This window comes from Pteronotus mesoamericanus, unplaced genomic scaffold (genome assembly GCF_021234165.1).
Source record: "Pteronotus mesoamericanus isolate MK-2021 breed Mesoamerican mustached bat unplaced genomic scaffold, CSHL_Meso_final contig_164, whole genome shotgun sequence".
In the NCBI taxonomy this organism is placed as follows: domain Eukaryota; kingdom Metazoa; phylum Chordata; class Mammalia; order Chiroptera; family Mormoopidae; genus Pteronotus; species Pteronotus mesoamericanus.
Window position 1 is genome coordinate 5,997,382 of NW_026555065.1, and position 22,798 is coordinate 6,020,179.

Below are 22,798 nucleotides of genomic sequence, written 5' to 3' on the forward strand. Positions count from 1 at the left end.
AGAACTTAAGAAAAACTAGCATGAGTGTTCAAAAAGCACAAATATAATTTCACATTAAAGAATAACTGAAAAGAAATTGTGAAAAACAAGGAAATGCAAAATCAAACAATAAGAACTTTACCAAGTAAACTGGAAAAAATGTATTGTTTTTTTTTCAATTATATTTTACTGATTATGTTATTACAGTTGTCCTAGTTTTTCCACCTTTGCCCCCTTCCACGCAGCAACCCCTGCTCCCTCAGGCAATCCCCACACCATTGTTCATGTTCACGGGTCAAGTGTGTAAGTTCTTTGGCTACTGCATTTCCTATACTGTACTTTACATCCCCATAGCTATTCTGTAACTGCCTATTTGTACTTAATCCCCCACCTCTTCACCCGTTCTCTCCTACACCACCCTCCCATAAGGCAACCATCAAAATGCTCTTCATATCCACAATTCTGTCTCTGCTCTTTTTGTTTGCTTAGTTTGTTTTTTAGATTCAGTTGTTGATAAAGATGAATTTATTACCATTTTATTGTTCATAGTTTTGATCTCCTTTTTCTTAAATAAGTCCCTTTAATATTTCATATAACGGTTTGGTGCTAATGAGCTCTTTTAGTTTTTTCTTGTCTGAGAAGCTCTTTACCTTCCCTTCAATTCTAAATGACAACTTTGCTGGTTAGAGCAATCTTGGCTGTCAGTTTCTGCTTTTCACGATTTGGAATATTTCTTGCTAATCCCTTCTAGCCTGCAATGTTTCTTTTGAGAAACTGGCTGACAGTCTTATGGGAATTACCCTGTAGGTAACTAACTGCTTTTCTCTTCTTGCTTTTAGGATTCTCTCTTTATCTTTAAACTTTGGCATTTTAATTATGATGTGTCTTGGACTGGACTTCTTTGCATCCATCTTGTTTGGGACTCTCTGGTGTGGGGCTGGGACTCCTTGTTCCTGAGATATCCCTTCCAAATTTTTATCTACCACACATGGATGTAGGACTAACCTGGCCTGTATCTCCGCCCCTCTTACCAGTCTAGATGGATGTGGTTTCTTTAATTCTGTAGTTGTCAGACTTCCATTCAACTTGATTTCTGACGGTTCCGAATGATGGTTGTTCTATATTTTAGTTTTAATTTTGAGGTGGTTGTGTGAGAACGTGAGCCGTGTTTACCTATGCCACCATCTTGACCAGAAGTCTAAAAACCTATTTTTTTTAAAGGCTTGATTCCCTAACTTGGAAAAGATGTATTAAAACATGTGCTTCAAATACTGCTAGTTTATAAATTTAGATTCATTCAGCATTCTGGAAAGGCATTTTACAACATGTATAAAGAAAGTTTCTGATCTGCCAATACCATTTCTATTTATTTCTAACTCTGTTTTACTCTTGCAAAGATCTGATGGCTCAATCACAGCAAAATTAAAAAACAAAATAAAAAGGAAAAAGAAGGGCAGGGACAACATGGACCCTGGAATATGTCTATACTGCTCCCCCAGGCCCTACAGTCCCAGTCAGCAGTGGGGACACCACAACCAGCTCTAGGCCTTCTAACACTGAAGTGAAAGGAGAAACACTTTGTCTGAGCTAAAATTCTCCAAGATAAAAATAAGCTGCTTACAATCTTATTTCTAGAAATTTACCCTGAGGAAGTAATTTAAGAGGAGTAGATGACTAGAGTACATGCAAAGACTTTCATCCTATTACAGGTTATTTATGATAGCAAGTAATTAAAAACAACCTATATGTACAATGTGGGAAAATAGCTAAACATAGAGTATAGCCAGATGATAAAATATTATTCAAAATCATAAATACTCATAATGGTTATAAGGAAAAGTCTATATACAATGAATTTCAATTCAAAATATATACGTGTGTGTGTGTGTGTATGTAGTTAAAATGAGAGGAAATGCATCAAACTTTTCACCTTCTATCTCTGTATGTTGGGATCTATGACACTTGAAAAATTAACCAAATGAATGACCAATGGGTCTTGTAACTGTAGGTTCAAGTTGACAGGGAGAAGGAAGAGAATTGCCTAATCCCACACCCTGTTTATGAGATACAGGTAGACAGAAAGTGCTGAGCAATCTGAATACAAGAAATATGTATAAAGGGAGTTTTCCCACAACTTAATAGTCTCTTTTTGTTTAATTTTCCTTAAAGTAAATCCACCCTCACCCACAAACACTGACAATACTTATTCATTCCACAATTGCCATAAGAAACTATCATACCTTTGAAGAAGGTGCACTCACCACATCTTGTCTCCCAGGCTGTGAATAATAGCATTAGACACTCAGGAAACTAGAAAACCTAGAGCAAGACCCAGGACTAGGCTGTACATCAAACCTGCAACCTACTACATGTTTTCTCTCATAGAAAAGAAATTAAGATGATACTCCTTAGGAAAACAGATTACATGCCATTTCCTGGGGCAATCTCCCTGCACATAAGCATTTTGCTTTGCCAAGCTGAATCGACCCCTCCTGAAACTGCAAATATAAAGAGGAGGGCTTCACGGTCTGCTTACTGCAAAGACTTTGCTATGGCTATCAAATTCCTCATGGCTAAGGAATTCCTTAATTTCTCTCCTTAAGGATAAAGGGCACGCTCTGCCCAGTGGTGGAGAGGGGTGGCAGGGGTCAGGGGTAGGAAGGGCTCTGGGCACAACCAAGGTGAATGCTCCTGTGTTACCTGGAGGAAGTTCTGGCTGGAGATGATGAGAGCCAGCTGGGCGCTGAGGTCTTCTGCTTGAGCTTGGCTCCCTCTCACCCCCTGGACCAGCTGAGGGATGTGATCAGCCACTGCCTACATGAAGCAGGAAAATTAAAACTGAGCACATCTAGCATGGTGAATTACCAAAAGAAGGTAGAAAAATCACCCAAGTGATACCTGTCCCAGGCCGTGGATTTACACAGCATCTTTAGTCAGGTGGGTCCTTACCAACCCTGAATCCCAACACAGAACCTCTGGGTACCCTTCTCCCTCACATGGTCTACCTACCCTGCGGTCCCAAACGTCCCAATCTATTCAGCCACAATGAGGCCTTAAAAGAATGTCCCCAGGTCCAATTCATACTATCCTGGCTCATTAAGGTGGAAAACGTAGAATCGAAGAGTCTCTTCAATTCACAGGTGGATAAACTCAAGTCATATGGCCTCATGATCAGAAGAAAGCGGGAGAAGCACTTAACTACCAGCATATTTCAGTGCTTCTATGCCTTCGTTTGCAGGTACACGTTCAGCTTTCACGTCACCATGGCTCCTTTGCCTCTGTTCTAAGTCGCCTTCCTCATTTCTCAAACTGAGAAAGACCCCCGACCCAGGGGACAGGGTGGAGGAGCAGCAGCCCTGAGGGGAGCCTGCTTTAAAGTGACCATCTCCCACTGTGACCTTGGAGGCCCAGAGTGGTTCCCCTCAGAAGTAAAGCCATTTCTGAAGCAGAAGTGGCAACATCCTTTACATGGGAACAATTTCACAGAGATTTGAAAAAAGAGAGGGCAGTTGGCTCTCAGTCCCGAAGGCGCAATCAAATATACCTCTCCGGCCAGGTCCCACTGCTAACTGCAGGGAGTTTCAGGAGACTTCAGTCAGACATACTGCCAACACATGGGCAACGGCTACACAATTAGATTGTGTCTGGCACCCTCCAGGGGTTTCCTTGGAGGGTCAATGCCCCTGGCCCTCAGGGAAGGCAGCAAAGGTGTTTTACTGTGCCCTTTGTAGTACATTGGCTTCAACGTGCCATCAAGGCCCAGGTGTCGGAAGAACAGAGACAACAACAGAAAACATCAAAGCTCATTGCCGCGGAGGCCAGACAGGGTAAAATAAATCCCCGAGGTTCAATCAGTGCAAAGCAGGAAATCAGCCTTGCTATGATGAGTACAGGCTGAATACGAAGGCGCTCCTCTCAGAGAGAGAAAGGCCCTCTCGAAATTCAATGCTTCGGTACTATTTCAGGGCAAGAAAATGGCCTCGTCATTGATCCTCCTTGATTGGTCTCTCGAAAAGAAAGAAAAAAATCCAAAGGAAAGACAATGATACTCTCCCTTCACACAGGCCATCCACTTAATAGACAAAAACCAGGCGTGTGTGTGTGTGTGAGAGAGAGAGAGAGAGAGAGAGAGAGAGAGAACACCTGGAGCATGGGAGCCTGAACAAACTGGATTAGGGGCCTTGGTGATCAGACTTAACCCAATTAGCAGGGCACTTGGCGTTCTAATGCTATCAGGGTTATCTACAGCAGACCTGGCTCTCTGGCAGCCGAAACCTCACCTTACAGCTCTGGACCAGCTGCTGCTGGGCCGCAGGGTTCTTGTTGGACACGGCCGCATTCTGGGAGGCAGCGATGGTCTGTGTGGCCGCGGCGGCAGCCTGCTTTGCTGCCATCTGGGGAGAGGAAGGAGAGGAGGTGAGCCAGGGTTTGAATGTGCCAACCTACACATGGGCACGTTTACATATGTCCCTTCTCTTAAAGGGTTGGCACTGGACAGCCACACATGTAAGAGAAGAAACTGCAGGCATAGACCCTGCCTTCTGAATGCCACGGATGATCCCCCGGCGACGATGCCCTGAGTGCGGACATCCTTTAATGCCAGGAAAAAAACCGGGGGCCCTCCTGAAAAATATTTTTTTGAATTTCTTTCAAGAATGCTAAACTCAGAAAAGATTTTGGCTCTCTGAAACTAGGAGGCAATTTTTCAAACTGCGTCAACGTGCCTAAGCCATTGAGCTTAAATGTACGAGGTACCTAAACCAATATTCCAAAATGTTCCTAATACGTAAACCATTAAACTGTATCACCAATCTTGATTTAGCTTTCTTTCCATGGGCTTTTCCTTATTAATCTTATTATTCTTTCAAATAACGCTTTGCCATCTAAAATGAACACCCAGAAAACTCAGCCTCTGTACTGACCTCCAATCGGTTGACAATTTTTTTCTTAATAGCGTTCTGGGCAGCAGCATTCGTCGCCACCCGGAGACCTTCTGCAGCTTCTCGCAGTCTCTGCTGCTGGTCTTCATTCTCAGGGTTGGCTGCAGCCCCCTGGGAAAGTGAAAATAACCATTTCATGCCACAGACACTGAATTCATACCTTCAATTTTGCTTTTTCCTAGAAGACAAAGTATCTGGAGGAGAGAGTCAAAGGCTTCAAGCAATATCTTTATGATAAAGATGTTTCCTCTCAACAACAAAATAAACTTACCAGTAGAACTCGAAGAGAAATAATTAAACACAAGAGATCAGAGCCTTGGTAGTCCAAATAAATTAACTTGCGGTCCAAAAATCCATGATTTAAAAAATGCTAAGATAAATCTCCCTCTGTCCATATCCCTCAGAGAGAATTTTATTTTAACTGGCATGCCAGACACACGTCACTGCTGAAAGATTCCCCTGTCCTGCAGCATCGGCAAATGTGAATGGGCTACGGTTACAGTGTAACACAGGGAAGGCGGGCTGGGCAGGGGGACAGGAATGCCACCCAAAATGCTGTAAGGAAATACTGTGCATGACAGACCATGTCTCAAGAATGAATTTCTAGAGAGCAGGCTGGAATGTACAGTGAAGTAGAACAAGTGAATTAAAGAAAGAAATCCGATGGCCCTACCCTGGCAGGGAAAGGGGAAGGCACCGTGTATAGCCCACGGCCACACTTCCCTTGTGTAATTTCACAGCCCTTTTTACTGCATTGCTGTAGGTTAAAGTGTCTTAGGGCTCTAAGTGGGTTTTAATTAAATGGGTGGAATTTTGAAGTAGGGAATGGCTAAAAGTAGTATAGGGAGAGAATATACTTTTACTGTGCAATAATTCAACAAAGGCTTAAAGCACACCCAACCTTCCACTCCCACCTGCAATAAAAGCAGCAATCAAAATTTTTCTCACAAGGCCTGGGTGTTTTGTGACCAGCGCTTGATATGTAGACAAACAAGCTTCCACTAACACTTTAAGATAACAATATATGCTCACAAGACAGAGGAAAAAGCAGAAATAAATATATGCCGATTACCAAAAATCAATTTTCTGAACATCTACATTTTCCAAATGGCCAGATGTCCAACTTTACCAATGTACATGAACTTAGTTCTTCGGACTATGTATGAAAATTATAGGAATTCATACTGAATGGAATAGTTTTAACATCTGTGACAGCACTGTTTTGGCAATCCTCTCGAATAGAATATTCTATTCTTTAAAACCTGAGCTACTTTTAGTAGTCTTGATTTTGTGTTTCTGGCAACTAAGAAACCATATTCTTGCATTTCATGTGCAAAAGGATTGTTTGGGGTACTTTTGTGATTTTTGTCAGCTTATGAAAGTCATTTTACTTTTCTGATCATCAAGTTCGTTTGTTGCTTTATTTGGGGGGAAATAACACACCTTATTTATTGAAGGAGTTGATGGACAACCTATATCATATCTTTTAAGCTGCTCCTTTATCAGTGTCCTGAGTGGCACACCTCACTTTAGATTTTGCGCAGCAGGAAACCACCATTTCTGCACTTTATACTGATGTGGGTGTTCGGATCCTTCCTCAGCAATGTCTTCTCTCCTGATGATTGTATATTATATATGGGGTACTAATATTGGCCTGAGATCTTAGTTACTAATTATAAAATACATACATTTTTTTTCTGCACATTAAATACATTCTTTGTTAGTCTAGCCATATGTTCTTTAACTTGCAAGAAAATTCAGAAAATTAAAATATTGCCATGAAGACAAAGTGACTTTTAATTAAGTTGAAATAATTTACAAAAACACTTAATATTGCTTCACAGAATATAAATAATCAGAAATAACTTAAAAAAGCTTTTAGTAACTCATACATTCAGTGACTTGGTCTGGGGAGCACCGCATATCTAGAAATAAATGTGCACATCATTCCTAGCTTCGTCTTGGTTATGTGATGATAGGCTTATCCTTTCTGCGTTTTAACTTTCTGATTTGTAAAATAAGGGATTGATTATTAGATTTTTCAGTAAGATTCTTTCCAGTCTAGCAAGTAATTTTTGTGAACATGAGGGTTTGCTTGAAACAGCTTTGAAATTTAGAAAGGGGAAAAGAGAAACAAAATTAGTAAAAACCAAAGAGAAATGCGCTACTATACAAAACCCTAAAGGGCATTTTTGCTAGAAGGGGTGGTTAAAAGTGGAGTGTCTCAGCTGAAACAGTGATCGAGAAACAGGAAGAAAGCTCAGACCCTGCCCCTCCTTGGGTTTCTCCTCAGCCCTACTGATGCCGTATCTCAAAGAACTATCAGTCCCTCAGGTAATACAATGGCGAGCCTAAAGGGTTCACTGCATGTCATACTACATTTTAAGTGAAGTAATTCATGTTCTTGGTTGAGATACACTCCTATCAGAGGCCAGAGAGATAGGATAAGATGTTGGGATTTTTAATGAATTTTAAGTGCATAGAAATATATTAAACATGTTATTTGGGGAGTATGAAGTTCAAGGTGGTTTTTATTCCCTTATTTACACTTATCTGCACTTTCTACTAATTCCACAAGAAATGTGCTAGTTGCATAATAAAAACAAAATAGAAAAACATAACCTTATCCATTTTAAACAGTCCTCACCATAGGCATCAGAATCTCCTGTGGAACTCTCTCTCTCTCTCTCTCTCTCTCTCTCTCACACACACACACACACACACACACACACACACACACCAGTGTCCTCATAAACCAGCACTTTTGGGGGCGGAATTGAGGAGGATACCCTTTAGTATATTTCATAAGGGCTGTGAAACAGACCCCCAAGTTAAGAATTACTGCCTCTTAGCAGCAGCATGATACAGCATCACTGCCCAAAAGCACAAAGCTGGCTCTTAACTCTTCATTCAAACTCTTTTATAATATATTAAACTGCTATTGCGATTTGAGGAACAGCGAGGCAGGCAGCACTCTGCTATGAAAGGTCATGATCAGAATTTAGTTGAGAAGTCAGACGACGGCCAAAGTAACATAAAGGCTGCAGGAAGAAAATAGATGTACGTGAATTTACTGTGGAAAATCTCGACTTTAAGTAAATCACCACTTTCAATAAAGCCAATGGTGCTGACCCGATGGAAAAACAGTGCTCATTAAGCGGGGACTTTGCCGTCCATGGCTGTGAGCACCACTCCCTGAAGAGCTTCATTCATATATTCCAAAGCCTTGTTCTTTTCCACTTGAACAAGGTTAAACATTACAAAGCCATCATAGGTGTTAAACAAACAAAAACACACAGTTGGCTGACCATTCTCTATCTTGAAGACACCTTCTAAATCCTAACTTTTAGTAACATTCACTTGTCAGTTGAACAAATCCAACGTAATAATACCTTTGCTGCTTCCACCATGCGAGCAGTGGAGTCAGCCAAGAGCTTTGCCGCTGCCAGGAGCTTCTTTGAATTCTCCATGTCGATTTCAGCTTCTGCGTCTGACCTCATGGCGTTGACAAGGTCTGAGGTGGCCTGGGCCAGGACCCGGGCTTGGCGCACCATTTCACCTAGAGGGTGGGATTGAGGATGAGGTCTGTTTGTCTGCTTTATAAAGCTTGGAGTGAAACCTCAGGAGTCAGCAGTCTTGTTTCTACTCTGCTGGCAAGAGGGATGGAGAGAGGTAAGCCCCACGCTCTGTTCTTAAGGACTGTGGCCGATTTAGACCCAGAACCAAAAATAGTCCCTGAGGCTACAGGGCTGTATGCCCCAAACATAGCCAGTTCAATCTTTAATTATGAGACATAAAAATAACATAAACAACCAAAAAGGAGCTCTTGATAAAGAGAAGGCAGGGAACTATGCAGATTTATTATGTGCACTGACATTTAGTAAATACTTATATAGAAAATATTATTTACCTCATGTCAAGAGCGGCTTACACAAAAGCCCCTATAATAAATTCTTGGAGTAATGTACATAGAGAACGTTTTCAGATTTTGAATTAATGTGCATGCTACTTAACACCAGACAGGCAACATCACATAAGTGAACTCTGTCATTTGGCTCTCGCTACCAGGAGGCACAGACCTCCTAGTTTCATGTACAAAGGCTAAGATCTGCCTAGGCCAGGTTTCCCTGTCCATTTTCCCTTTGCTTACCCTTTCTTCCCAATATCGGTTTTGCTCTTGTTAATAGTAACTGATTTTATTGTACCTGTGATTTTACCGAAATCCACTTCAACCTCTTTTTAGAAGTGGGAGGGATATAGAGTCAACAGTAAAAAAAAACTACTGACGTGTAAGGGATCTATTCCTCTCCCCAAGTTATTTTGAGAAAAACGCTGAAGTACTGTAACATTAAGCATAAAAAAAGCTTTCAGGAAAATAAAAATGTGCTAAATTCAAGGTATCCTGGATTGGATCCTGGGATAAGAAAAAGAAAACATCGCTAGAGGAAAACCCGGTGAAATCCGGATAATGTCTGTAGTTTAGTTAACAACGGTGTATCCATGCTAAATCCCCAGTTCTGACAAATGTGCCATAGGTTAGGAAGATGCTAAAAAAGTGGGAAACTGGGAAGGGTAGATGAGAACTCTGCATTCCCTCTGGAACTTTTCTGTAAATCTAAGAGTATTCCAAAATAAAAATTTTATTTAAAAAGTAAAAAAAAAAAAAAAAGAATAACAAAAAATTCTAAATAGGTGGAGCACTGTTATCTTCTTAAATCTCTTAAGAAGGATACAGAAAAGCACAAGGTAATTTCTTTAAAAAATAATTGTTATAAAGTATTGCTCTGCATTGATGCAGCAGTAGAAAAACAGACCACTCACAAACTACTAGCAAGGTTAAAAACTGCGGGACCTTAATGGACACATTTAAAATTAAAAAATGCGTATATCGACTGGCCCAGCAATTTTCCCTAACAGGAATTTGCCCTACATATATCCCCAAAGTAAACCAAAATATTAAAAAGGAAGAAGGTGTTATACATGCACAAATACATGACTGTAGGAAGACTGACAATTTCTGGACAGATGAAAACAAATTGGTAAGTGGTCAATTCCAGAGGTTCAGATGGGATAGTGATGGGCTAAGTCTGAGGAGACATACTTTTAAACTAATACTGTAGATGGAAAAGGTGCGTTGTACTATATATTTTTAAATTTTCTGTACATGATGATGTTTGGCATCTGAAAACACACCTTTCTGGACGGAGAGAGACTGCCATTCTTGGGCTAGCCAATTCTTAGAAACAGCAGTGGGTCCAGCCAGGAGCACGCTTTTGACAGGCAAACCAAGCCTGAGCCAGAGGCAACGTGGCCAGGAGGCAATATTCCTCTGCCTTAACCATCCCAGCGCCACGTACCAGGCAACTAGGGTCAGCCCCTCTAGCGCAGAGCCTGCTGAAATTACTCTCACGAGCCAATCCAAACCGTTCACCCTGCTGTGCCCTACCTCCCCAACAGAAACCCCAGTGAAGGTCTTCGCCCAAATTCTCCCCTCAGTCCTGTTTTCTGCTGCCTGACCAACACCTGCCACGTCCCCTGTGACGTCGCGTGGTATGCAGCAAGCCTCCTCTCTGGGACCTGTGAGTGCAGTAACCTTCTAGCGGGACTCATTCTTGCCTCCTTCTGTGGCTGCGCTGACTTACCCTGTCATGTGCAACATGGACATTCTTAGATCACAAGGGATTTACTGTGAATCTAAACAATTTTTTAAAAAAACCTAGTTAACTGTACATCTTTATGTATTGCTATGGATGGGGACATTAGGAATCTTCCATCTTTTCTCCAGCCTCAGAGAGGACGTCTCTGACTGAGGATGGTGAGAACTGGCCCTTCCAGGCTCCCAGGCAACTGTTATCACTATCAGGGCACCCACACTGACTCCACCCGCCCCCAGCCCAGCCCCTCACCAGCATCGCCCATGGAGCTGAAGATGCTCTCGGTGACACACATGATGGTGTCGGTGGCCTGGTCATAGCGGCCGATGGGCTCGCCGCGGCTGGCAAACTGTCGCACATGCTGCAGAAGGTCGTGCAGGGCTTGGCTGACCACACTGGCCGCTGCGCTGACCTGCTTCAGGAGCTCGCTGTCATCAGTGGCCGCCTGGCAGGCGCGGACGCAGTTCTCCACGGAGCGGTCCACGAGCTTCCCCGCTTCGATCAGCTGCTCCTGGCACACGGGGGAGCTGATGGTGGGGCTTACCACCTGCAGGGAGACAAGAGCAGGTCTGGGGCACTGCGGGTCAATTCTCGGTCCCCAGTGTGCACTAGCATTTCCACCATGTCCCTTCCTGCTCTGGGCCTCAGTTCCTTAATTATAGGATCAGGAATTAAACTAAACCATCACTGCAGTTTCTTGTATTTCACTACTTCGCTTTATCTTTGTGACTTTAGATGCCTGCTCATTTTTATCTTGGTGACATATAACAATCTGACTACAGACTACTTCAATAGAAATTTCTAGTATTACCAATTATACCTCCTCCTTTAAGGAACCTGTGAATTGAGTCTTCTGAGCTAGAATAGTAAGACAACTAAAAGAACTGTATTTCTTTTTCCAGAGACACCTGAACTCTGCTTCATGGTATTTTAAAGCATAGAGATTCTGCCAGTGTCTGTGGATATGAGCAGGGTAAACAAGGAAAGCTGGAGGGAGGCCATCAATGGCACTTCTGGCTGATGCTGCAAATCCCCCACTGCACAGGAAATGCCAGGCTCAGCCAGGTCACAGATCAGCGCTGTACGTGATGTCATCTGCTGAGAAACGGATGCCTCCCATCTTCTGATGCATCATCTCAGTGAAGACCAACATGGTAGAGTAGAAAGGGTATTTGAAGTCTGGCCTGAGTTAAAAAACTCTCTTCTGCCACTTACTGCTTCTGTGTAATAACATCTAAGGGCCTCAATTTCCTATTCAGTGCACTGGGGTGATGGTGATTAACAAGGTTAAGTACAAAGAGTGTGCACACTCTGACAGCAATGATGTAAATCCTCGTGGCCTGCCCTCTGACACAGTGCCGAAGAGAAAGAGCCCTCTACGCTCTGTGGTTACTTCTGAAACATTTCTAATGCTGTACTGCACAAGGCAAGAACCCATTGTGGGCTGGTGTAAAGAAGACATACTGACGAGTCCAAATGGGAGATACAGCAACTTGCACGTAGAGATAGCAATTAGACACAGGAAGTACCGCTTCTGGAGGACTTGAGCAAAGAACAAATGATCAACGCAGAATCGGGCAGTTTACGTAAAAATTCTATCGTATCACCTAAAAATAGACGCCTGAAGCAAACTCTTAGTCTCAGAAAATTTTTACGAATTTTGCTCCAGTCTCCCCCGTCAATGACCGGTGGCAGGTAAGAGGATGTGACACTTTGTAGAAAGGGCAGAGGGTGCTGGCTGGCCTACCTTGGCACAAGCCACAAGCTGGGAGGTGGAGAGGGCACACTGCGTGGCAGCAGCAATCACCCTGTTTTGTAGGACCGTGTCTTCTGCCACTTGCGCAACATTCTTGGCCTTTAGTACCAACATGGCAGCGGCATTGGCAACAGCTTTGGCCAAACTCATTAAAACATCCTAAGAAAAAAAATTTAAAAACAAACAAACTAGTCATTCATTTGTTTTCCTAATGACCCTTCAGGAAAATAAAACGTCGTGTCCACTTAATCATTTTATTAGAATTCCATTTGACCTTTTTCCTTCAGTACTTCAAAATATATTTTTCCACATATTTTTCTGAGATGTCAACTTATCTTTAGTTAATTAAGGAAGGAGACTTTCATCCTAATAATATATTCTCCTATACATTCATTAAGTAGCCCAGGTTTAAGTCTAAAATAGGTTAATTCGAGGAAACAGTTTTTATTTTAACCACTGATTAACATTCATGCACTTATCCAATACTGAGAGTCACGTCTCTTGAATGTGGTCCATGTGGTGGATCAGAAGATGCTGAAAATGTACCCAGATGCTGCAAATACTACGTGCTGCAGGAAAAAATACAATTCATGGCTTCCAAGTCATCGTGCCTCACTGTAACGTGAACATTTATGTTTGGGATTTCTCCTTTGCACAAGGATCCAAGTGATCACCACAAATTCAGCCACATCTTTGCCTCCAGAGGGCAACGTTGGACACACACAGGCAACACCTACAGCTCAAGAGCTAAGGAATGCTCTGAATTCTCAGCGATACGCAGCCTTCTGCATAGGGATTAGATTATTATGAAGAGTGGGAAGGGAGCCCACATAAATAAACTAGCTACAAGCTCCGCAGCTGCAAGCTGTGACCTCACTGAAGATGCCCTTGCATCTTTGAGCCTTTAAAGATCAGTTTATGCTTCAACTCAACAAAAAAGCATTCTGCCTGCAGGATGGAAAATCCTTTGATTTCGCCCACCAGCTTTGTCACCCATCTGTGTGACTTGAAGAATAACCACTGTTACACTTAATTTACTTCTTTACTTTGAATATGGAAGGTAGTTTATTTGGTTTGGAAATGCCTTCCCAAACATATCCCAGCATATAAGCCACTTTATTTTGAATAAACATGTGAAGACTTTCTCCCAGAGGAAATGTGGTCAGAAGTCTTTACTAATTCATTAGATAATAATGAAACACAATTTTGATTCTGAATGCAAAGGGTGCTCACAGAGTCTTTACAACAAGATTTCTTAGGAGAAGATAAACTGGAAAGTCTGTTCAACCTTTGCAATTTCACAGAGCAAAGGTTATATGCTATCCAGGCAAATTAGAAACCACCAAGTAAGTGGATTTTAAAGTGGACAAAGCCAAGCAGTCTTAAAGGAACAGTTCAGTCAGTCTTTTTTAGGTCTTTGACGTTTACTGGATTCCAGGGAAAGCCTATGGTATCAAAAGCTGAAGATGCCTTTGGTATCTGACTGGCATTTGTCTGCCACATGACTTTTAGAAATTGTTCCCAACACGGCCTGCAAAGTTACAGTTCTTGGGCACCTATATCTCAATGCTCAGTGAAAACACAACTTGAATGCCACAAATTACTAATAAGATTTAGGAAAACAACTTTCCAAAGGGTAATAGTGTTCCTTCACTTGATAGGAATCTGTCCTTGCATGCAAGGACCAAGATTTGGTCATGTAGATTCGTGATTGTTCTAAAGGGCTTTGTCAGACTCATTTATAGAAATTCTGCTCTTCCTATTAATTTTATCAAAAAAAATACAGTTAGAAAAAGAACATGATACTACTGCTATAGTTGCTGACAAGGCCTTTGTCAAACTTTTCAACAAGACCGCTATTATGTAGCCCTTGTAAAATAAATCTTTGTTAAGTCTGGGAACATGCAGTACATTTGAGGACCCAAAGAAAAACTCTGAGATAGGATCTCAAGAACCTGAAAAATAGAGAGTAAGAAATTCAGTGTGAGTAGGACAACGGCTACTCCTGACCGCAGAGGCTGCAGGATCACCTTACTGAACTGGTGTTTACCTAAGGACCTTACGGAAACAGAAGACGTTCAAGTCAGGCCTTTCCTGGTAAGAAGGCCTCCACAGGACCAGACCCTGAACCTGAACCTGCCAGCATATCTGAATAGAAGCAAACATGAGGAAGCAGTCTGCATTCATACATGATGCAAACAATCTGTTGAAGGAAAAAAAAAAAAGGCAGTCTTCAAAAATACAAGGACGCATGAGATGTCTTAAGGAAGAACCGTGACATTCCCCTCAACCTTCCCAAACACTTTGGGGAAAGCAGTATTTTTGATGAAAGTAAGTTGACTACTTCAAGATAATTAAGCCTAGTTCTCCAACAGTTCCTACGTAAGTATCTGCCTACGAAGAATTATCTGCTGTAATAAAAAAAAAAAAAGCAAAGGGCTTTTAGGGATCTGACTGAGGAGAAGTCAGGTCTAACTTGGATTTAGTAGGACATATTCCAGGAATACTGGAGGGGGAGGGGGAGGGTCTCACCCTCCATCATGACAGAGCATTCAAGCTCTGATGGGTTACTGCCTTGCAGGATACAAATGAGTCCTATGGCTCTGGCTCTGCAGGTATGTGGAAGCAGAGAAGAAACAAATACATCTGTGGGTAAATCATGAGATACATGGTCATTTGTTAGTTCTAAATAAAATGACATGCAAAATTGCCACCGATGAAGCAAGAAACTTAAATGCTAGAGTAAAGCTGAATGATCTTTTTATTCTGGATTACTACAGAATTCTCAGACATTGAACTTGACATAGGATTTGGAGAAGGGCATCTTCCTGAGGACGGGGGCTTGAACTGTAACAATTTAACTAAAACATATTGATATGTAAGTTTCAAAATTAAGACTTAAGATGAAGGGAAAGAGGAGTGAAAGGCATCTGCTCCCAAGTACGTGAGAAGAGCAGCTCGAGAACAGCTCATTGTAGCCCAAGGCTCCTAACAGCAGGCCTTGGCACCTCATCTGTGGTGGCTGGCAACAAAGGCAGACAAATTGGGACCATGTCTGAGCTGGCAGTGCATCAGGCCAGCTACACACAGTGGCTACAGCTGTTCACCAGGGACAAACAGCACATGTCCTTGGTATTGAAAAAGAAGGGTGACAAAAAGAAATACTTCTTCACCATACTTGTGGTTTTGGATGACACAGATAGATGCCACAGACAATAGCCCCACCTCTGAATATGAAGGGAAGTCTAGGGTATGTGTGAGCGCAGTGTGCGGGAGTCCAAGTGTTCACTCTTACAGGAGGACTCTGTAGTGATACAATTAAAAACTGTCCCAAAACACGACTGGCCATGAGCTGATAATTGTAGAGGTTGGGTGGTAGAGACAAGGGAATCCATAACATTATTCTCTTCACTTTTGTGCTTAAAGAACGTCCAGCATACTGACCAGTGAAAACAGTTAAAAAGTGCTTTACAAAGATGACTATAAGTGAAATTAGTTCTTGATTAAAAAAAATTTCAAATTAACACACAAAGACCTTGCCCCTAAGATAACCTGCCTCAATCTTATTCTTGACAGCTCAAGGAAGATTTGGTTTTACGTTACATTTTCCCAGTTTGGATCTAGACCATCACTCAGGCTCCTTTCCAAGATTATGGGCTGCAAATATCTTACTTGGAATCGCTCATCAGTCTCATTCTCTCCGATTTGTCTCAGAAGATCCCCACTGGCCTGTCCAATGCTTCCAGCAGCAGTCAAAACTGTCTGTCGGGGCTATGAACAAAGAACACACATTGGTTGGAAAGAAAATGCACTTCCTCTGCAGTGCCAACAGACACGCAGCACAGGGTGAGGAATCCCGTGGGATTGGCTCCTTCTGCACCGAAACGAGACTCTCCGACTACCTGCCAGGCAGGGAGTGTAAACATCCTGGTGAAATTTGTGCAAGGAAACGCCTGAGGTCTCACAAACCAGCAATAGGTGGACAGATTTGAAATGTTCTACTAATGAGTCTCATTCAGATGGCAGGAAGTTAGTTGATACGTACTTTATGGAATTTAGGGTGCGAAACTTGTATCCCCATTAAATGTGTATCTGTCATATCTGTTCATTTCTGAGGCTCCATCACATCAAGTAGCTTGGGGGCAGCGCAGGGAGAAGGGAGGCTTCCTACTAAGAGTTCAGGCGTGTCCTGAATGTTGGACCATGGATTTGCACCCAGTTCAAAAACTGCAAACCCTTACAGTGTGGTAACATACAGTGAAAAGAGCTAACATACACTGTATCAAATCCTACAGTGGGGCTCAGGAAGCAAGAGCCCCATCCATGATACTCAAAGGCTGCACCTGTCTCGCCAGAACCGGAGTGACAGCTTACCCCAAGAGCTCACCTCTCCGGAAGTAGGCTGCACAGCTTTCAGCAAGTCCGACACTGCCCCAGCGAGGGTCCTGGCAGCTCTGAGCAAGTCCTCCCCGCTGCCCACCTCATCGTCCATGAGGGCTGCCAAAAGTTTCACGCCCTTGGACATCTCCGTCAGGTTGGAAGAAATGGTGGTGATTGCACATCCCACAGCTGTGTAGTCAGTGTCTGCAGGGTCACCTGGGACAGAGAAGGACTATCTCCATCAAAGGAGGGCAGGGGAGAGTGAGGAGAGCCTAGGCAGGCAGGAGGTAAGTGGACACATGGCAGCAGCTCGTCACCCATCCCTCTGCAGGAGTCAGACACAAAGCACTGCATGTGCACAGCGGGAGGAACGGCTCCCTGTCTCCAAGGTGCTGCTCTTCACAGGGTCCTTTCACCCTGAACTACTGAACAAGCACCTTTACCATTCCTAAATGAAGGCCGAGCAGCTCACAGTCTTTTTCATTACGCCACCGTCAGCAGCTGGGGGAGGGGGGGGCGGGGAGGAGGGGACGCGCGCGAGTGGTCAACTCTGCTCCTGAAACACGTAATGCTGCACAGCAAAGCCAAGATATTTCCTGGCCCTCACTCGACAGTGCAAGGCGGGGAGTCATGCTGCAGCAGAAAAGACTACCGCTGAACGAGACAGAAGAAGGCACACGGGATGGATCTCGTCATTCAGACTGTAAGCTCCCAGAAGGGAGAAACTGACCTCAATATACTTTGAAGTATGGCCAGCACACTGATGAACAATGAAAAGAGCTACATAAGTGCTTTTTAATGATGATACATGATATAGACACAAAGGAATGAGATGTTCCCCACATTTCTCCTGGGTCAGTGGGAGAAAATGCCTGAAGCACTCTGGGTACCTAAAAATAGACTGTTGTCTCATAATATGAAAATCTGTTTCAATCAAAGAATTTTTTTTAAAACAAAACCACAACACACCAAATCCCTCAGGGTCTTACCGGCAGTGAGGTTAACAACTGAAGCTGTTCCAGCTGTGATGGCATCGACTTGAGAATGGATTTCGTGTTTGGATTCGTCGACTTTATTCTGAACCCATACCCTAGACGCCTGCAAAACCAGACAAGTGCATGACACAATCACTGCAGAGAATTACCCAGGAAACCGGAGAAGTCGTGCCATAGAATGAGACCAGCATTTTGGCTAAACTCTTCTAGGGCCGGCACCTACGAGGCCCTTAAGTCATCTTAAACAATGTCTATAACAGGCCACTTGCTCATTCATCGAGGCTAAATGGCATGCAAATTCTCATTGTTTCTTACAGTGGTTACTTTTTTTTAAATTTTAAGATCTTAGAAAAATTCTATGTGGCTTTATTTAGGTAAATGCAATAAAAAATGAGACTATTTGATGTCTCATGATAATACTGCATGCTAGCACCAACAGTTGTTGCTAGTTTTTACGTTGTTTTTTAGAGAACAGGTTTAGACTTAGGGTGTTTCAGCTCCTGAATGCTCTCTGTCAGCATGGGGATTGTCTTTTGTTTACAACATGAATGCTATGTGGATGTGGCACCTTTCCTGGCAGGATTTCGGGGGGCTGGGGGTGGGTCAAGACCCTTCTTCTGGATCCAGCTCTACTACTTACAAGTGATATGACTTTGGGCAAATTACATCCAGGTCCTGTACCTTACATTTCTTATACTGCAGGAATTCAGTGGTCTTTAATGACCTTCCCAGCTTTTACCGTTTATGTTCATTTGAACCTATAAGTAGCAAATTCTCTTTTTTTGACACCTCTGGACCTAGCCAACAAATCACCATTTGCATTGGTAACAGCAACCCTATGGAAATAGAAGGTGCTGATCTGCTTCCTAAAAACATCCCAAAAATATTAATCTAGGTTTAGGATCTGTCCAGCACTAATAACATTTTTTTTCCTCTACTAATTCTTTGAAAATTGGTGAAGCAGGAATGTTAAACCCAAATATATTAAAACTCTCTTACAGTTGTGCTGCATTTGGGAGTCTGCCACATGTTTAACTCCGGAGTTCCCCAGAGCAAAATGTTTCATGATTCCGGGTAGCTGGGACAAACAGCTCTGAGGACAGCAGTGCCCTGCGTGTACACAAGTTCCCAAGTGAACAGCACGGTGTTCAGGAAGGACTTGGGGGCAGTTCCTGCTGGTTGGACAAGATGATCTACAAACTGTGTCTTGGTTCCAGCCCCAGTGGTGGCCCTGTCAGTCCTGCACACGATGGTTTTCAACGCTGGCTACCCATTAGCATCGGCAAGGGACGTGGAAAAGCACTGATATCCAGACCCAGGCCTGTGACTCAGTTTTGTCTGGCCCGAGGCTTAAGCTTTGGCCTTAAAGCTCCTTCGGTGATTCCAATGTGCAAAGTAGGCTGAGAATAATAACGCCGGCCAGCATTTCCCAAACTTTAATGTGCACACAATATAGTGATGAACTTCGCCAAAAGGTAGATTCTGATTTAGAAGTTTGGGGTAAGGCCTAAGATTCTGCACTCTCACAAAATCCCAGGTGTTGCCAGTACTGGGCCATGATTTGCATGGCAGGGGGCTACATGATTTAATGCAGCAGTAGCTACAGGAAGGCAGCTAACTGCCCTGCCCTTTGTGGCAGCAGCATAACCGGAGAACTTGCTGGAAATGCAAATTCTCAGGCTCCACCCCAGACCTACTGAGTCAGGAAAAAAAAAAAGAGGGAAAGGCCCAGCTGTCTGTGTTTTAACAAGCCTTCCAGGTGATTCTGATGCAGGCTAGAGCTTGAGAACCACCGGTAAGAACAGAAACAGCTAATACTCATTGGGCTCTCACAGGTGTTAGGTACTGTGCTAAGAACTCTGCACATGACTAGATCATCGAGTCCTCATGACCATACTACTTGTGGATAACAAAATGGAGTCTTAGAGAAGGTGCCCAGGTTCACACAGCCACAGAGCAGTGGAGCTGGGATTCGAGCCCACATGATGTGACTCTGGGGTCCAAGTTGTTAGCCCTTCCCAGGTACTGCAAACTGCCAGTAGCACCCTATGATTCTCTCTTCCTGGGGGTACATACAACCTAGAGCTGACTCATTATCTTGGGGAAGACATGGGTTTCCACTTCACTTCGCTGAAGGCAGAGGTTCACCTGGCTGAATACAGACAGAGTGCATAACTCTGTTTTCTGCCAGGACAGAGACATCAAATGAAAGCTAAGAAAAGACATTCTTTGCCCTGGCTGCTACGGCTCAGTTGGCTGGAGTGTCGTCCTGTAAACTGAAAGGTAGAGGATTCAATCCCCTGGTCAGGGCACGTATTTAGGTTGTGGTTCTGTCCACATTCAGGGCACATGCAAGAGGCAACTGAGTGATATTTCTCTCTCTCTTTGGAATCAACGAATATGTCCTTAGGTGAGATTTAAAAAACAAACAAACAAACAAACAAACAAACCCATCAACAATATTTACCATATCCTGGCCAAGAGGTGGCAGTGAGTCGAGCTCACTGAGGTCATCCTGGGCCTGCTGCACAGCGTGCATGCTCGTGTTGATGGTCCCCATGAGGGCCTGCTGGGCCGAGGTCTGCAAAGAGAGATGACACAAGGGCATCACACTCCCAGCACACAGAGCCCTGTGCACAAAACAAGGAGACAGTGAACTCTGGCTCAAGACAAAGTGGCCCAGGAAAAGCTCAACGACTGCCCCAACCACCTCCCATTTGAGAACTTAATTAGCTGGTAGAAAGGCTCAGAAAGAGTCCCCGCAGGGGAGCTACGGGGATCCAGTCCTTGAGTATAGAGGACAAAAAGTCTCAGGCATGGGAAATGTGTGTGTGACACCAGAACTCTTATTGGTAAACAAGCTAAGGGTTCCACCTAAACGTATAGTCAATGTGCTTCTTCAGCGTCAAATTACTTCTGAACTTTCAGGCTCTTCAGCTTTCGAACAGTTCTGGTCCAATAGCACAGGATCCCTGAGCAGACCCAAGAGAGACCCTGTGGCAGGTAGTCAGTCCCAATGGAAGGAGCCCAAGACCCACTCAGGGGACACTGTGGCTCACTACAGACCTGGTCTATTTCTAAGACTCTCAGAGGAATATCTGTGCCCATTAGCAGCTTAATGCTGCTAAGGCAGGGAAGCCGGTTTCAATCTCTGAGTCACCAGTCACATGGAGAGGTCACTGTTTCTCTTCCAGCCCCAGGGGACAATTGTGATCCTAGACAGGAACTTACCAGAGCCACCCAATTAAAAGAAAACATGCTGAGAGTCAGGCGTCAGGACTGCACAGCTGAAAAGCCATGGTCCAGGCAGGAACTAGCAAGAGTGCGGATTACATACACCCTATCCGCACGCTGGTGTCCTTCCCTGCACACCCAGTGGCAAACTGACGTACAGAGTGAGTGCCTGGGAAGCCTCACCAGTGGGGGCATGTGGCCTCGGTGCATCTGCCCGACCATGACCTGCTGCTGCGGCGAGGGCATGCTGCCCACGTTGAAGGTCTCGGGCCCGCTGGAGCCCGAGCGCATCACGGCGGGCAGCGCCACCGAGCCGTGCTCCACCTTCCCGGTCCGGTTGAACTGCTGCTGCAAGATGGTGGACCTGCAGGGGACAGGCAGTTTGGTCACTGTGAGGGGGCCACTTACATGGCATGTTGTGAAAGTCACCACAAGTGTCATGAACACTTGCTGCTTCTTGCTGTGGAGGCCAGCCTAAAAGAGGCATGTACAGACAGAACTGTGAACAAAGTAGCAACCAAAATGCTCCATGGAAGAAGGGCCCTGAGATGAATCCTTTTAAAATGGTAATATAAATAACCACTCCCAATGTATTTAATAGGTTCGTGGTATGTAAGTAGTTGTTCTCTGGGGGGAAAAAATAGTCCTATAACAAGGATGTTCTAGGCATGAGTTTTGGATACAATGACCTATTCAGTAAATCCTACTGAAATAGCATTCATTCATGCCAGATTCTATTCTAGACACTGGGGATATAGAGTATCCCTCGCTTGAAGGGAGAAGTATGGAAATAAACCTAAAGAAAATCTCCCACAGCTTAGATCCCCTACCACAGGTCCAATGCCATTGACCATGGAGGATGTTCAAACACCTGTGGAGCCTGACGATAGGACAGGTTAGCACCTCTTCCAGGTGATTTTAACTTAAGTCTGGGAAGACTCCAAGGGCATCCAGTAAAAAAAAAAAACAACACATCAATCTTTTTTACTTCTTAATATTTTCTTCAAATGAAAGGTAAATGCAAAGGATGGCATATCTGCCTTAGAACCTAGTGGACAAACCCATGGTGGGGGGATGGTCTGTGTGTGTATGTGCAAGGGGGGCAGGGCTGGTGAGCATTTAGGGACAGGGGCCTCTGTCTCAGGGTATTCGAGCCATCATGGATCACTCCCCATTGTCCAGGGAGAAGCTAGGGAGCCATGCTAGGACACCAAGCAACAGGCATCCATGGAAAAACATCAATGGCTATGAAGGGAGAGACACAGGGAGGATGGGTCTCTGGCTTCTGAGAAGGTGACCTGCATGCTGAGATCTCACCAATGTCTAATACAGGGAGAAGTGGAAGGTCTAGTGACGGGACCACCCTGGACCACTCTTCCTGTTTGCCTTGATCAGACCCCATCTGATGCTGCAGGCACCGGGAAGGGGGCCGCAGGGGCCCCAGGCAGGGGGGAAGCGGCCCCTGCGGTCTGGGCTCAGGTACTTACTTAGCTCATCCTAGGTCAAGTGCAAGTGCAGCGGAGCCCTCTGAGGTGAATGCCTCACCCTGTCAGGAAGCACTAGCTTACTAATTTCCATCTAATGGTCATTAATAAGTCTTAGAACTTAAGGTGCTTTGCCTGAGGTGGCAAGTACAGCAACTTTGGTTCCAACCTGTGTACTAACGGGACACATGTTAACACTACCTTCAGGAAGTGATTATGAAGCAAACTGTGAGAAAGAGGTGCAGAGTGGCAATGTGAGAGAAACAATTACTATGACTAAACAAGTTCAAATTCTTGGATATCTAGAACTTCCTGGCAGTGTACTATAGGAAATATCACAAGATCTGAATCTGAGTTCTGGCTCTGCCACAGGAAT

At 43.9% G+C, this 22,798-nt stretch overlaps 1 protein-coding gene across 1 annotated transcript in view; it reads right to left on the bottom strand.

Moving 5' to 3' along the window:
* The window catches only part of TLN2 (talin 2), a 401,255-nt gene that overhangs the window by 114,038 nt on the left and 264,419 nt on the right, over nt 1-22,798 (bottom strand). The window contains exons 16-26 of the mRNA XM_054565330.1: nt 21,122-21,302; nt 20,172-20,285; nt 17,699-17,807; nt 16,717-16,925; nt 16,002-16,100; nt 12,321-12,488; nt 10,826-11,120; nt 8,312-8,478; nt 4,902-5,030; nt 4,260-4,373; nt 2,680-2,793 (exon numbers count right to left, since the gene is read on the bottom strand). Coding sequence (XP_054421305.1) covers nt 2,680-2,793; nt 4,260-4,373; nt 4,902-5,030; nt 8,312-8,478; nt 10,826-11,120; nt 12,321-12,488; nt 16,002-16,100; nt 16,717-16,925; nt 17,699-17,807; nt 20,172-20,285; nt 21,122-21,302 — 1,699 coding nt within the window. The remainder of the gene's footprint in view (nt 1-2,679; nt 2,794-4,259; nt 4,374-4,901; nt 5,031-8,311; nt 8,479-10,825; nt 11,121-12,320; nt 12,489-16,001; nt 16,101-16,716; nt 16,926-17,698; nt 17,808-20,171; nt 20,286-21,121; nt 21,303-22,798) is intronic.